The 16,768-nt window shown below is 30.3% G+C and overlaps 1 protein-coding gene across 1 annotated transcript; it reads left to right on the forward strand.

The window, feature by feature from the left end:
• The first annotated feature begins 1,327 nt into the window (after window positions 1-1,327).
• Window positions 1,328-7,702, forward strand: LOC123267158 (myrosinase 1-like). The gene is made up of 6 exons (XM_044731701.1): window positions 1,328-1,615; window positions 1,692-1,825; window positions 2,039-2,296; window positions 5,384-5,564; window positions 5,647-6,059; window positions 7,200-7,702. The coding sequence occupies exons 1-6, from the start codon at window positions 1,432-1,434 to the stop codon at window positions 7,578-7,580; spliced, it is 1,551 nt and encodes a 516-aa protein (XP_044587636.1). The 5' UTR covers window positions 1,328-1,431; the 3' UTR covers window positions 7,581-7,702.
• The last annotated feature ends 9,066 nt before the right edge of the window (window positions 7,703-16,768 follow it).

Below are 16,768 nucleotides of genomic sequence, written 5' to 3' on the forward strand. Positions count from 1 at the left end.
TAAAAATTAATTAATAAAAAAATAATAATAAAAGAGGACTCAGGGGTTCAAAATCGGATCTAATTTTTATTTTCATCAGGTCCGATTTTGAGCCCTAAAGCGCCGAAAACGGAAATTTGTAGCGCTTGTGGGACCAAAACCGGACCTACTTAAATATGGAAACAGGCTCTAGTTTGAGCCCCTAAGTCAGAAATAGATCCGATTTTAGAAGGTTCTAAATGGGCTCTAAATTTCGACTCGGGTTAGCTTTCAACTTAAGCGGAAGTTTGGAAACCACACTTGCTGGTGATTGTCTAAACCTCATTTGGTCCGAATTTGGCTACCTAGTTAGGCAGCAATTTGGAATCCAAATTCGCAAGGAAGAATCGAAAAAAAAATTTTAACTTTTACTGTATCTCCGTGCAATAGCTATTAAATGCGACAACTGACTACCCGTGTAGAAATAAAATTACCATAAAAATATTCGAAGCTTATGAGATTAAAATGGGACACAAATTCGCACATTTTTATGACTTGCAACAGAAAGTTGAGAATGTTTTGGAGCATGCGTGGTCGACATTTATTATTAATAAAATTTAAGACTTATCGACATAAAATTTGACATTTATGCACAGGAAGAAATATAAACAAGGATTAAAAAATTGAAATTATTTTTATTATCGTTTGACATAATGATAATTAATACAATTCAATTATGCTCAAAGATAAAATATATATATATATATTTTTTTTTTCAATAAGAACAACATAATGAAAAATATTTAAATTATTTACTTACATAAGAAGAAATCGATTAATTTAATTTAAGACAGTTAAAAAATCTTTGCAAAATTTTTATTATGGTTTATTGCCATGACAGAAATTTACAATAGTATATTGGGCAACTGGTGCGACAACGTCACATTTTAATCACCTCCACAAAACCACCTTTTTATTTATTTATTTTAAAATTTTCTTATTTATAAACTATTCGGCCGATTTAGCTCATCATCTAATCAGATTTTTTTGTTTTTTTTAACAATTATTCAGAAATAAATTAGTTTACTGAATAAATTTCTATAATCATACGTTGATATGATATTTATTTTTCCCAAGTTTTATCTAAAGTAAGGCTAAGATGCAAAATTGAAATCTCCGACGGCAATATATGTTTATTTATTAGCGGAATTTTTTGTATCAACTTGTAAAAGTATACTCATTCTCGATGAATGTAATACCAACAGATTATTTTTCCCTCTTTTTATTATGTTTATATACCAATGAAAGACTTTTTCATGATAGAGAAGCTATCATTAATTTCAATGTTCAACTTATATGTTATCAACACTTCAATATAGATTACTGTTAATGTTTATGATCGAAAATTTTCATTATAAAAACTTGGCATCAGTCACACTCCTTAACATTGAACTATTCACATAGTTTAATAAGATGTGCTTACGAGTAGAAAAAACACTATCTTTTGATATCTGGAAAATAATTAAACTTTTTTATTTCGTTTTGTTTATTTCATTACCGAATTTGTCAAGTTGTAATGATAATAAATTTCCAGATGATTTTGTTCTCGGTATTGGAACGTCTGCTTTCCAGAGTGAAGGTGCTTGGAACGTATCGAGTGAGTAATAGCATTTTTAAATATTTCATAAACGTAACAGATCATAAAAAATGTATTATTATGTCATTTTATAAAGATAAAGGTGAGTCTATTTGGGATGTCTTGATTCACGAAAAACCAGATGTCGTGTGGGGGAAGGCTAATGCTGATGTTGCAGCAAATTCTTACTACTTGTACAAAACTGACATTGACCTGGTTGAAAAAATTGGAGTAAATTTAATAATTTTTTATTAATGCAAATAATGAACAGTAAAAATTTTGCATCAATGCGTTAAAAAAATTTGTGTTCAATATTTAACACTTATTTTGTTAATTTAAGAGAATTAATAAAAGTGTTAAATATTTTACGGCAAAATTTTTTACTGCGTGAGTTTTCTGCACAGTTAATCAAAACAATAAAAAAAAACGAATTCAAATTTTTAGGCCAATGCTTTCAAAATATCAATATCCTGGCCACGAATTTTACCAAATGGGTTCAACAACGAAATTAATTATGATGGAATCCAACACTATCATAACGTTATTGATGAAATTATGAGTAGAAATATTACTCCATATATTAACATGTATCACTGGGACTTGCCGATAAGACTACAGGAATTGGGTGGTTTAGCTAATCCGTTGTTTGTAAATTGGTATCTTGACTATGCCGAAATTCTATTTAGAACATTTGGTGATAAGGTAATCTCTTAATTTCTATTAAAAAAAGTTACATATAATCATGTACACTTAGACTTAACTATGTTTTTAAACATATATGACAAAGTGTGAAATTATATCACAATGTCTTGCAAACGATATAAGGCCACATATTTATTTATTTATTTATTTATCAAACAATGAACCCAACAGCATAGCCAATAACTAAACAGGGTTCCTTACAAAGCATAAATGTACATAGTATGTAGTATACAATAGAAAAACAAAAAATAAAAAGTATTAATAATGCAGATAAGGTGGTAACATAAATGTAAGTCCCACATGCATCTGACTTAGTAATCTGGAGAGATAGAGTGAATATTACCAATCAACAGACTCGATAGAGTCTGGCGCCAAGTTCCGTTCTCAAGCCAGACTACCGAGTGTGTATATACCGTAAGCAGAACGGTTTTTTGAGGTTACAAATTTTTTTTCAAATTTATTTTGATTTTTTTTTTATATGATATTTTATAATAGTAGTTCATGCTTTTTATTACGCGTATTACTTGATTATTATCAATTATCTTTATAATTTCTATTTAAAATTATTAAAAATAATCAGCACAAACTATAGCGACCCAGATTTTTAGATTTTAACTTTTTTCTTATGTAAAAAGCGGACGACCAGAGACTAAATAATCCGAATAAAAACAGTTTCACTGTAAAAAATCGCGCCAAGTCCACGTTCATAAGACTTTTAAGAAAAAAAAATTTTTTTTTTTTTACAAAAAGATATAAAATCAAAATATTAAAAAATCCAAGTAACCGATATGATTGTATATAATTTTCGGAAATTAAAAAACATTTTGTTGTAAATTAAAAAATTAAAGAAATAATTTTGGAACGTACTTGGTGTGCGTCATTGTGTATGTCAAATTTTTTTTCAGTCTTAGTAGATAGATTTTACAATACTGTTAAAAATACTGAAATCCGAGCAAAAAACAGTTTCACTGTAAAAAAAATCGCGCCAAGTCCACGTTCATAAGACTATTAAGAAAAAAAAATTTGTTTTTTTCTTTACAAAAATATATAAAATAAAAAATTAAAAAATCTAAGATACCGATATGGTTGTATATGATTTTCGGAAATTAAAAACAATTTTTTTGTAAATTTAAAAATTAAAAGAAACCAATTTTGGAACGTACTTGGTGTGCATGATTGTGTACTTTAATTTTTTTTAAAAGTCCTAGTAGATAGATTTTAGGAATTTCATAAAAAGTGAAATTTTTCGTAACCACGCACACTAAATACGTTCCAAAATTGTTTCTTTTAATTTTTATATTTACAACAAAATTTTTTTTAATTTTCGAAAATCATATACAACCATATCGGTTACTTGGATTTTTTAATTTTTTATTTTATATCTTTTTGTAAAGAAATAAAATTTTTTTTTCTTAATAGTCTTACGATCGTGGACTTGGCGTGATTTTTTTACAGTGAAACTGGTTTTGTTCGGTAGAATATGACTCAGACTGTAATTCAAGTTGTAGAAATGATTTTACTTACATATGATTGTATTTCAAGAACAATAATGTAAATTTTTTGAATATATAATTCAAGTATGATTAAACGCGAAGTGTAGATTTTTTCATTTGTACAAAATTCATACTTGGTTATATATGAGCATTTTTAGTAAAAATCTTCATATTTTGATATAAAATGTATAACATAAAGATATTTGTTTAAAACACATTGTTTATTATCTTTTAATAAAAACAAATAAAAATTTTAATGACCTTTCTCAAATGATAAAATTTTATATTACTTCTTATGTGAACTGATTATTTAAGTTGAATACTATGCAGAAAAATTTAACTGCTGGTAAGGTAAAAGCCCCAATAGATGATCACGTACCAGTATATGATCACTCCATGTATTTGTATATCTATATTCACAAATATAGGTATACAAATACATGGAGTGATCATATACTGGTACATGATCATATATTGGGGCTTTTACCTTAATTATTTTAAAAAATTTCATTTGTCAGCAAGTAGTGAGCACTGACAGTGCTGCCGTGCGCTGTTGAGTTTGTTTCAAACATTACAGTCTACTTTAAATAATAAAAAAAGAGTTTTGTAATTGAAAATACATCATTTCATAAAGTTTTATTATTTTTTAAATAATTAAAAATTGAATAGTTGAGTAATAGTATATTTTACGTTCGTTAAAAATATGAACTTTGTAATGTCAACCTCACTTCTTTAATATTGACAGTTAGATTGTGTTTTTTTTTTTGTTATTTATTTAGTCTTAGCAGTATACACAGTCGATTTGCGTGCGACAAGGATAGTTTGCATGTGAGAAGTATAATTTGCTTGCTAAGTAAACTTGTCGCACTCAAATAACGGTTTCATTTACAAAAAAACACGCATAATTTTAAAATGGGCAAACAGCTCTTTTTTAACCTGAAACAGCGAGCGCTAAAATACTACTTATCCCGCACGAGTAATAAAAAGATAGAAAATTAATAAAAATCCAACTTTAAATACTACAACGCAACGTTAATTTTTTTATATTTTTTGAAAAATTTTGTCAATTTCACCGAAATAACTTTTTAGCCATAAAAACAGCTCCAATTTATTAAATTTAACTTTATTTCACCTAATTTTTTTTCATTTAAGCTATAATTCTTAGAACAATTTTTCATCAAATGCATTTTGGATCTTTATCTTTGAATAACTCTCATATTTAATGACGAATTCTATTTTTTTCAACATATTCGTTTAAGAAATCTACCTATCCACCTATCCATGTCAGGTAAGGCCGAATGGCTATTTTTCAATTTAAAGTCTTTAAAATGTTTATTAAAAAAAATTGTTATTAAGTTGAAAATTTCGAAAAACTGGTTCGAGGGCTTAAATGAATTATTTACAGTGATTAGTTCACGTTAAAAGAAACAAACTTAAATATTATGATCAATTGAAAAACGGGGGGTTCATTTGAGCTGATCTTGCTAATATGCTCATGGATATTGAAACGAATGAACATTCTTTAAATATAATTTTTTAACGAGATACTATAACTTTCATTCTGTTTTAAAATGAAATATTATCAAATTTCCAGGTTAAATATTGGTCGACATTTAATGAGCCTGGTTTTAATTGTGTCATGGGTTACCAAGGATCTTACGCGCCTCTAGTTAATCAATCAGGTATCGGTGAATATTTTTGCCTTCATCATTCATTGTTGGCTCACGCAAAAACTTACAAGATGTACAACGAAAAATTTCGTGAAAAACAACAAGGTTTGTCAATTTTTTGCGGCTTATAATTTTTTTATCAGGAAAGATAAAGACGTATTATCAAATAAAATAAAATATTCCTTAGGTAAAATAATTATAGCCTTTGCACTTACGTGGCCAGTGCCGAAAAATCCGGAAGATACAAACGAGTTAGAGTTAGGTGAGCAGATGCTGAAATTCCAAGATGGATGGCTTTTGCATCCGTTATTTTCAAATGAAGGCGACTATTCAGAGTTCGTAAAAAATAAAATTGCTCAACGAAGTTTACACCAAGGCTATTCTCGTTCGCGCTTACCAGAATTCACAAAAGAAGAAATCGCATTGATTAGGAATTCAGTTGATATACTGTCCGTCAATTACTACCATGGATTGGAAGTCAAGAAATTTTCAGATGATGATATAAAACCCATTATTTCTCACAATGCAGATATCGGTATATTAATGCAGATGCCGACTAGTGTTTATGAAACTGGAAATGACAAATGCAGTATCGAAAGAGTATGTGAAGATGATATTCTGTTGGTTAAGGGATCATTATGGTTCCGGAGCTCGAAAAAAAGCAAACATTCATTATTTTTTTACACATCAGAAACTATTAAATATAGATTTTGAGATAAGGTTTATTCAGCTCAACACATGCACTCTTGAATGTGTTGAACGCGGTTATTGTTTTTTTAATTAAAAAAAAAAAAAAATCTTATTTAACGTCAATTAGCGATGCCGGCATTGAATAAAATCTTTTCAGTCTGTTTAAAAATTTAATTCTCTTTCACTCGAACATCCATAGAGCATCGTAAAATAATAAAGTCACAGTAGCCCAATCACTCTAAAATTTTAATACGATAATTTTAGACATTTGTACTTTAGAAAATTGTAAAAAAAAAAAAAATAATTTTTTCAAAAGTTACAAACCAGATTGATCCCTTAAGGTAGTTGGGGCCTGCAAGGCATGGTTCAAGAAAATTATTAAATTTTTTTTATCGAAAGATAAATATATTAATAACTTACCACCAAAATTTCAGATCAATTCACCTAACCGTTTTTGAGTAATTAATTTTCGAAATTGCATCTTTTACACGTAGAAGTCTAGAGAGATGGTAAAGTTAGTATGAAATCTATTTTCATCACTCGAGTGGTATACGGAAGATTTCATACTAACTTTACCATCTCTCTATACCTCTACGTGTAAAAGACGCAATTTTGAAAATTAATTACTCAAAAACGGTGAGGTGAATTGATCTGAAATTTTGGTGGTGAATTATTAATATATTTATCTTTCGATAAAAAAAATTTCATAATTTTCTTGAAATATGACTTGCAGGCCCCAAACTACCTTAACCCTTTAATTTTCGGCCTTGAATCCCCACTCTTCATTCGAGTCATATGTCTTTTTCTTTAAGTGAGAGAGCTATAGTCTTTTTCCTAGAGAGGGGGCCAGAAAAGTAGTAGAAAGGGGCGCATGAACACACTACTACAACTAAACCGTCTTTCACACAACCGCGTAACGGACTATGATTGGCTCTCTCCCCTAACAGCTCACACTGAGATTCATTGCGCTTCCAGAACATTAAAGGGTCAAATTAATTATTTATGATCTTTTTCATGATTTGATAATATTGAAGTATATTTCGGTTTCAGTGTCATCCATGGGGTCTTTCGGCGATTATTCGTCGCATAACTGCAAAGTATAATACGCCAGCAATAGTAATCGGTGAAAATGGTTACCGAGATGAAGGTCAACTGGATGACATTGATAGAGGTCAATTTTTCTACTACCATCTTAAAGAAGTTCTCAAGCTTGTGAAAGAAGGTTTTAATATTCAAGGATACTTTACTTGGACACTTTTTGATATTTTTGAGTGGACACAAGGTTATGATCACCGATACGGACTTTTTTCGGTAAATTTCACGAATCCAGAACGTCCAAGAATACCTAAGCTGTGGTCGGCGAAAGTTATAACTGACATTTACAGAACCAGATCGATACCACCATCTTTTGAATCATTCTCACAACGATAATGCAGACGGAATAGTAATTTTTAACTTCTATAGACCTTATTGTAATAATTTGAATGATAAGATTTGATAGAAAATCGCTTAAATTGCATAAAATAAAAATGTTGAATATTTTATTTCTTTGATTATTCTAAATAATGTATTGAAATTTATTTATTCGTTTTTGTGTTTCTAAATTTACTTAATCGCCTTTATATAAATATGTCATAGTACTTGTGTGACTATAAAATTGTTTTATATCGTTGCCACTCGGCTTTCGCCTTGGTATGTAGCTAAATAAATAAATGAATAATACATTGAATTAGATATTGAGCACAAGAAAAAAATGATCGATTTATTTGATCATAAAATAAGTCAGCTAAATCCAGCGAGATATAATTTTTGAAATATAAAATAATAATTGCAGTACAGATAAAAAAAAAAAGAAAACAAAAATCAAAAAAAAAAAAAGATCAAAATGAAGCAAAAAAAAGGACCTTAGTTAAAAAAAAAAAAAAAGTAATAAAATCAAAACCAAAAAATTTGAGAAAAAAAATGTTTAAAATATAAAAATGATCATTGCCATTGTCTTTATTGCAATTGACTTTATTCAAATCCACACAGTCGTGGATTCAGTGTAAAAATTGCAATGAATAATCTCATAATTCTTGCGCAGGTATTGACGTAGATTAGTCCGATGAATATGTCTGTGATCATTGCGAATAATCGTTTATCGACGTTATAATTAGCAATTGTTTCACTCCATTTTAGAGAATCTTTCATTTATACGAAAAAACAATTAGTTCAAAATTTATTATCATTAAAAAACAATTTGATATCTAATAGATGTATAATATTTTGCTTTGGATCATTCCAATAATTTATAATTAGACTATTGCTACATCAAAATATCAAATAATCACACGGAAAAAAATAATCGGTAGACTATCCGGCGATTTTAATTAGTACAATCAGTATATATTAATTCCCACAGTTATAAATCATAATTGACTTCTGGCATTCTTCGCAAATCAAGTATAAAAAAACGTTATTTTTCTTAAAAAAAAAATGGAGATAAAAGTTAGAATAACGTGAAATAGGATATTTCGGAGGTTGTTTAGAAGGACATATAAAGGATTGTTCGCAAAGCGATATTTAGGTTGGTAAGTAGCATGGAAGGTAAGATAAGATATCTCGGTGGTCAAACTCATGCTTGAGGATGATCGGATGGACATCACGCTGGCGATCCCGCTGAATATTGCGCTGACGGTCTCGCTGGATATCTCGTTGACGGTCTCGCTGGATATCTTGCTTGATATCGCGCTGACGATCTTGCTGGATATCTTGCTTGATATCGCGCTGACGATCTCGCTCAATATCGCGCTGGATATCGTACTGATGGTCCCACTAGATATCTCGCTTCATATCACGCTGACGGTCTCGCTGGATATCACGCTGACGATCTCGCTGAGGGTCTCATTGACGGTCTCGATGGATATCGCGCTGACTATATCGCTGGATATATCGCTTGATATCGCGCTGACGGTCTTGTTGGATATCTTGCTTGATATTGCACTGATGATCTCGCTGGATACCTCGATTGATATCGCACTTACGGTCTCGCTGACGGTCTCGTTGGATATCTTGCTTAATATTGCGCTGACGATCTCGCTGGATATCGCGTTGACGGTCTCGCTGGATATCTTGCTTGATATCGCGCTACCGATCTCGCTGGATATTACGCTGAGGATATTGGATATCCAGCACGATATTGAGCGAGATGACCAGAGAGATCGTTAGCGCGATATCCAGCGAAACCGTCAGCAAGACCGTCAGCGCGATATTAACCGAGATATCCAGTGGGATCGCCAGCGCAATATCCAGCGAGATCATCAGCGCGACATCAAGCAAGATATCCAGCGAGACCGTCAGCGCGATATCAAGCGAGATATCTAGTGAGACCGTCAGCGCGATATTGAGCGAGATGACCAGCGAGATCGTCAGCGCGATATCAAGAAAGATATCCAGCGAGATTGTCAGCGCGATATCCAGCGAGACCGTGAGCGCAATATGAAGCGAGATATCTAGTGAGACCGTCAGCACGATATCCAGCGCGACACTGAACGAGATGACCAGCGAGATCGTCAGCGTGATATTAAGCAAGATATTTAGCGAGACCGTCAACGCAATATCCAGCGGGATCCATCCGATCATCCTCAAGCATGAGCTTGACCACCAAGATATCTTACCTTACCTTCTATGCTGCTTACCAGACTAAATATCGCTTTACGAACAATCCTCTATATGTAGTTCTAAACAACCTCCGAAGTATCCTATTTCATATTATTGTAACTTTTATCTCTATTCTTTTTTAACTAAAAATAAAGTTTTTTTATACTTTATTTGCGAAGAATGCCAGAAGTCAATTACAAATATTATTTTAACAATTAAAGTTGTTTTTAATCTATATTGTTCAATTGTTTTTATCGAATTTAACAATTTATTTAAAAATTCTTCCAACCAATCAAAATTGTCGTTACAAAAATCTTTCTCGCGCTTTTTTTAGCAGGGCTAACTTCCTGACTCTAGTTATGATGATACGGTTTATTATCTAGATGGTAACTTTTACCATCGGAGATAGTTAAAATCATCATGATTGGAATCATATAAAAACTACACAGGAAGTATAAAAAACTAAACTTTTTCAATTTTAGAGTCAGAATATAATAACATTCTAATGTTTGACATAAGAGTGAGTATTGGAAAAAGTATATTTATATTATTAAGAGAATAACAAAAATTTTGTCTCCAGGATAGTTATATAATAAAATCGGGTTTTTTAGTGAAATTTAGTGTCATTACAAAGGTCTTGACTTGAATTTGCGCCTTTTCAAGGTTTCATATCATTCTCATCGATAGTCAATTTATCATGATAAGTATTTAGGCTGCATTCGAAAATGCTCCATTTTTAGACACATAAATAAGAAATGACCTTTTATCTTGTTAACTATTGACATTTTTAAAGATATAAGCTCATCCCGACATTACACTCATCAAGACCTTTCATTTGAGTACCCACATCAATTTTTCATGTATTTTATATATATTATATATAAATATATATATGTATATATTTTATATATTTTATATATATTTTATATATATTGTATTTTTATATATAAGGGTCACAAAAAATATGAAAAATGTCAATACAACCAGAATATTGTATGATGCTTCCTTTGTTCCTGCCCGGAAGCTTGAATATGCCTCAGTGATATGGTCTCCGGTTTATAAAAAAGTACATTCTTAGTCTTGAAAAAAAATTCAACGTAGATTTTGAAGTACCTTCACTTTAAAACTGAGGGTCAGTATCCTGCAATTGGTACTGATTACTTTTGAGTTATGTAAGAGGGGTTGGACATGCTTACTTTGGAGGAGAGAAGAATATGCCTTCTTCGGTCATGTTTATGAAAAAGTATTTGCAGAAACTACACTGACTGCTCGCGATTTCTGCACTGTTGCCTCCTTTTTATGTCCCTACACGGAATTCTAGATCAGCCTGTCTTTTTAAAGTTCCATTTGCTAAAACGAATTGGTCGCAGACTTCGCCTTTGTACAGACTCTCACTGATGTCTGTAACTTTCTGTTGTCAGACTCTGAATGTGTATTAGATTTATTGGGATACAATCAACCTCTATCTGCTAACACACTTGCATCCATACTGGTGTCGCTACGTAATGAAACTTATCATTAATTATTGGGTTTTTTTTTTTTTTGTTTTTGTACTATTTTATATTTCTAGTGTAAAAAAGTTTTCTTTTTTGTTTTTATTTTTATTTTAGAAAAGTCATTAGTTAAGAGTTAATGCCATGTTCACTAAGCGTTTAGCATTCTATATTATCACGAATAATTTATGTACTAATTATTAGACTAATCTGTCATCTTGTATTTTGAAATGTATTTAGTGTCCCTGTAATTGGCTTCGGCTGTTGGGGACTTATTCAGAAATAAATAAATAAATAAATAAATAAATATTTATATGTATATTATATATATATATACAGGTTATAGCAGTATATATATATATATATATATGAGCAGCATATATATAGCAGCAGTATATATCAGCAGTATGCATGTGGGTACTCAAATAAAAGCTCTTGGTGAGTATGACATCAGGATGAGCTTATATACTAAAAAATGTCAATAATTAAGAACTGATATTGCTATCTTGTCAACTATTGACATTTTTAAAGATATAAGCTCACCCCGACATTACACTCATCGAGACCTTTCATTTGAGTACCCACATCAATTTTTCATATATTTCTTATATTTATATATATATATATATATATATATATATATATATATATATATATATATATATATATCTATATATCAAAAATATATCAAAAATGAATGTGGGTACTCAAATGAAAGCTCTTGATGAGTGTGACATCAGGATGAGCTTACATCTTTAAAAATATAAATAATTCAGAAAAGACCTTGTATCTTGTAAACTATTGACATTTTTAAAGATATAAATTCACCCGGACATTACACTCAACGAGACCTTTTATTTGAGTACCCACATCAACTTTTCATATATATATATATTCACATACAAAATAATTTAAAAAATAATTTTTTAGGACTTGGATGATATTTCTCGATTGCGATTATATAGATTTTTTTGATTGCGGCTAACGAAAGGTATTTAATTTAATAAAAATTTATAATAAAAAAATATCTAATAAATACTCCTCATTCTTAATATTTTGTATTTAAGTAAGTGTTAATTGTATCTAAAATAAAGTTCTTTTTTTTTATTCATTAAGAAGTGCGAATTTAACTTCTCGTTAAGAAGAAATTTTCAAAAATTGGTAATCGGTAGCCTGCACCGAAAAAAACGGTAGCCTGCACCGAAAAAATCGGTAGACTACCGAAAATAATCGGTAGCAGATACCGATTATTTTCGGTAGCAGCTACCGATTTTTTCGGGAGCCTCTACCGAAAAAATCGGTAGCCTCTACCGAAAAAAAATCGGCATCTGCTACCGATTTTTTTCGGTAGCAGCTACCGATTATTTTTTTCCGTGCAGCCTCTAAAAAATAAAGAGTTAGACCAATTGCTAATTAGACCGTGAGCATTAAATTATCTCGATGTGATTTCCTAATTATCGAAAATTTATGCTCCATGTTTTATTCAAAGTTTAATTTTTGTTAACGTTTTTAGAAAATTACTATAAATTTTATTGCTAAGTTGTTAATTAGTTTTAAATAGACAATAATTAATAATATAGTTAATTTCTTTTATTGCACTTAGAGGTTTTAAACCTACGTTCAAGAAAAAATACAGAGATGTTATTCAGCAATTAATTGATTACATTTTTAGTTTACATTAATTGAAATCGCATGTTGAGTCTTCAGATTGAGCTTTTAAAATACGTAATATCTTGAACTAGACCTTTTTTATTTTTTTTTTATTTTTATCAAATCAAAATTAGAAATATGAATTGCTTAGAGTAAGACATCCTAGGAGGAATTCAAATAGAACTTTGAGATTGGGATTCTGCTTGAAGCAGAGGATACTGTGATCAATAATTAATAATATAATTACTGCACGGAGAAAAAAACAACATTGATTACTGTTTTGTACAGTACTCAGTACTGTTTTGGAAGAAAATGAGGTTAAAATGTTTGGGACAATAGAGAGCGCTACATAAAAACTAGTGACTATTGTCTGCACACTACTGAGTCGTGTTCTGGCACTAACCAGTCGTGTTTCGTACAGCACTCACTACTGACTATGAACATTTTTCTAATATTTGTATGAAACAGTAATCATTGCTGTTTTATTTTCTCCTTGTAGTAATTGGCTCAATCGAATGTTTTATTCTTTTTTATTTAAATCGTAATCAATTACTAAACTGAATAATTACCTTTCGGATATTGCATACTATATAATGTCGGCTTTGTTGTACTATTGTCATTTGAAGTTCTAACTTTTTTCCAAGGTAACGGAGCGAATTGTGTGTAAGCGTTTAAAGTGTAGAGTACAGTTGAATCTTGATCCTTATCATAACGCAAGTAATATGATACCCAGATATCAAAGTGTGCGAGAAATCCAAGAACTGAATAAGGTGTCGTAGCATAAAACCTTTCAGAAATGTCCAGAATGAAAATTGGTGACTTTATACTCCAAATTGTTGAGCCCATGAACCCAAAAATAAGTGAAGCCAGCTTCTGCATGGATTCAAACGTGATGACGTCCGTATGATAGCCAGGATGATATCCTTCAATTTGCTTACGTTTGAAATTACCATTGATAATAATCAGCGGATTTCCATTATCGACATTTCCATTTACAACTTGGTCATAAACTAAGTCAGAACTTATTATCACTGGATTCAAATTATCCGTAAAACCTTCATTAATCATTTCCATATGTTAAAACAATAAACAATATTGAAAATGATCACAAATAATTAACATTGACTTAAAAAAATAATCAACTCACCGTATGATTGATGAGCCGCGTTTTGATTTCTGAAGCGTCAATGCGGCTTCCATTTGAAAAGTGCCCATAGTAAATACACAACAGCAGCATAAAATAATTTCTATGAATGCTAGAGTAGCCGACCCGTCGAAGGTTCTGGGTTCGAATCCCAGTCCGAGCTATCTAATAATTTTTTCTCGCATATTCTATAAACTCACATTAAGATGATCCTCTCCACATTCCTTTCTCAATCCTTTCCTACCAATATCCTGTTACGTGAATGTGGAACGCTTCACATAATAATTACCTTAACTCCTATTCTTTCCCACTTCACAGCATTATTTATATTTATAAAAATTTATAGCTAAATTTATAGCTAAATTAATTTATAGCTAAATTTGTCATTAAAGACAAATTTGGGGGCTGGGGAAATAAAGGATAAAGGAGGGAGGGGGGACCTTACTCAGTAGGAATTTTTCGGTAACTGAAAAAATAATTCAGAAAGCCCAGACCGGGACTCGAACCCGGATCGTTTGGTTACGCGCCAAAGGCTCTACCAGTTAAGCTATCCGAGACATTGTCCGTAACTACCATGTATAAGTATAGTAAATGTCGGATTGTCTATTATTCCCGCTATCCGGTTTCATTGTTTAGTTAATAATGGACAATTCAGAAGAATGACCTCAGACAATGCTAGGAAAATCAAAAGAAATTTTCAGAATTTATTATTATTTCTCTAAAAATGCAACGTGATTCTAACTTACGAGGAAGCAAGTGAATAGCTTGAAGTCATGTTGTCGACTGAATTGAATGCTTTCAAACGTATAATTTTGTTTTAAATTAGTTGCCTGTGACAACCGCAAATTATAGTGAACAAAGTATCGTTTATATTTATGTAGTGCCTTTTGCAAGGGACACGTCAACTAGGTCAACTTTCCTTAGGAGCACTCGTTATTACTTTTATAAACCCTGCAAAACGTGCACAACCCGAGTCGAAAAATAACTACGGTTTTAGGTCTCAAATGTGAATTTAAGTCTCATTCATGTCTCAAATAGTCATTATTTTTCGGAAAAGTCTCAAGAAGATCTCAAACACTTCGGTCTACGAGTAAAGTCTCATTTCGCTCTCAATCCAAATATTTTGAAGTGAGAAGTAAATGAGATATATAATGTGGAAGTTAGAAATATTTCCACATTTATACACTTAAAAAAATTTTCTCTTTTGATAGAAGGTATAATTTGGAACTTAAAAATATTTTCTTATAACGATGTTAAAATGTGTATAAAAGTACGGTATTATTTATGTTAAATTTTATTATTTATGGTATTATTTATGTCGAATTTTATTATTATATATTTTTAGTTTACTTGAAATATTATATTTTATGCTTTTTCTAGTTCTTACTTGAGACAGAGTAAGGGACAACTCTCTAATGTGTAAACGAATTATTCCATAAATTTATCTGGTGATCCATACTTGAAATTGCATGACTTAATGACAGAAAGTATTATTCATTTTTTTTGTTAGTAAAAAAATTAAAATAGCTGACAAATCAAGAATATATTTTCATAAATAATGAATTTTTATAAGTAATAAACACAATGTTTAAATATTGGAACAATTTTTTCCGAAACCCGTATACTTAAAAATTTTGTACCCTTGAAAAGATTTAAAATACAAAGAAAGCCTTGCAACTTTTACGACTCTAATACTTTAAAGAGCTATAAAAATTTTATTTGTCTACACTACTTTCAAAAAAATTTTGGCCATATGTCTGGCTATGCACAACATGTATACATGTACAACAATGTATACATACCAAGTAAAATCGAGCATAGTTAAACAATCTCAAGAATATCCCGGTTAGTACTTTTTAGGCTTTCATATTGAGCACCTCATATTCTATAAAGTGAAAAGTTCAAATAAACTAATTGTGATCAATTTGTTATCTTTAACTTTATTGTTGATTTCCTTGACTAAAATGAAAAATTTTTGTAAAAATGTCTGGAATATATGCGCTTATTTTTTGGACCAAATCAAAACAATTACAGACAATTAAAACTTCAAACATACCTGTCCATTCACGATATGAAAACGCTCGTGTAAAGTTAAAGTGGAAAAATGAACGATCAAAATTATTTGAAGTGTTAGATTCTAAAATTTTGAATATAAGTGGTAAGTAACTATATAAATTAGGGTGTTTCAAAAAAAGACGAATTTTTTTTTTTTTCTTTTGGTGTCTAAAAATTGATAGTATACCTAAAAACAAAAATTTTGGCGCCCATGTGAGCTCTTAATATGAATAGTAAGATTTGCCTGTATCCATTTCTTTATTTTCCATTTAAATAACACGGGAAAAATTTTTTTTAATTTTTTAATTTTTATTACTTTGGAATGGTTCATCGTAACAACAATCTGAAAAATGATATTTGTAGGAAATTTTACGCTCTACAAAAAACGTTTGAAGACCAAAGTTCCTCAGATTAACGGCTTCAAAGATATCCGCGGTCAAAGATAACACTAATAAAAAATTATAATATTTTCCAATAAAACTACAAAAAATATCATATGCTATATTTTTATTATTTTTATGTTAAATTACTTTAATTCCGTTAACCTGAGACTGTAAACTTTTTTTTTTTTACTAATTAATTCAATACTTAACTCACGAAATGCACTAATATATAAATATAAACGTTAAAAATATCTT

This window comes from Cotesia glomerata, linkage group LG6 (assembly GCF_020080835.1).
Source record: "Cotesia glomerata isolate CgM1 linkage group LG6, MPM_Cglom_v2.3, whole genome shotgun sequence".
In the NCBI taxonomy this organism is placed as follows: domain Eukaryota; kingdom Metazoa; phylum Arthropoda; class Insecta; order Hymenoptera; family Braconidae; genus Cotesia; species Cotesia glomerata.

Coding starts and splice junctions, on each gene's coding strand:
- LOC123267158 (XM_044731701.1), top strand. CDS start 1,432: ATGTGCTTACGAGTAGAAAAAACACTATCTTTTGATATCTGGAAAATA. Junction 1,616..1,691: donor AGGTGCTTGGAACGTATCGA/GTGAGTAATAGC, acceptor CATTTTATAAAG/ATAAAGGTGAGTCTATTTGG. Junction 6,060..7,199: donor ACAAATGCAGTATCGAAAGA/GTATGTGAAGAT, acceptor TTTCGGTTTCAG/TGTCATCCATGGGGTCTTTC.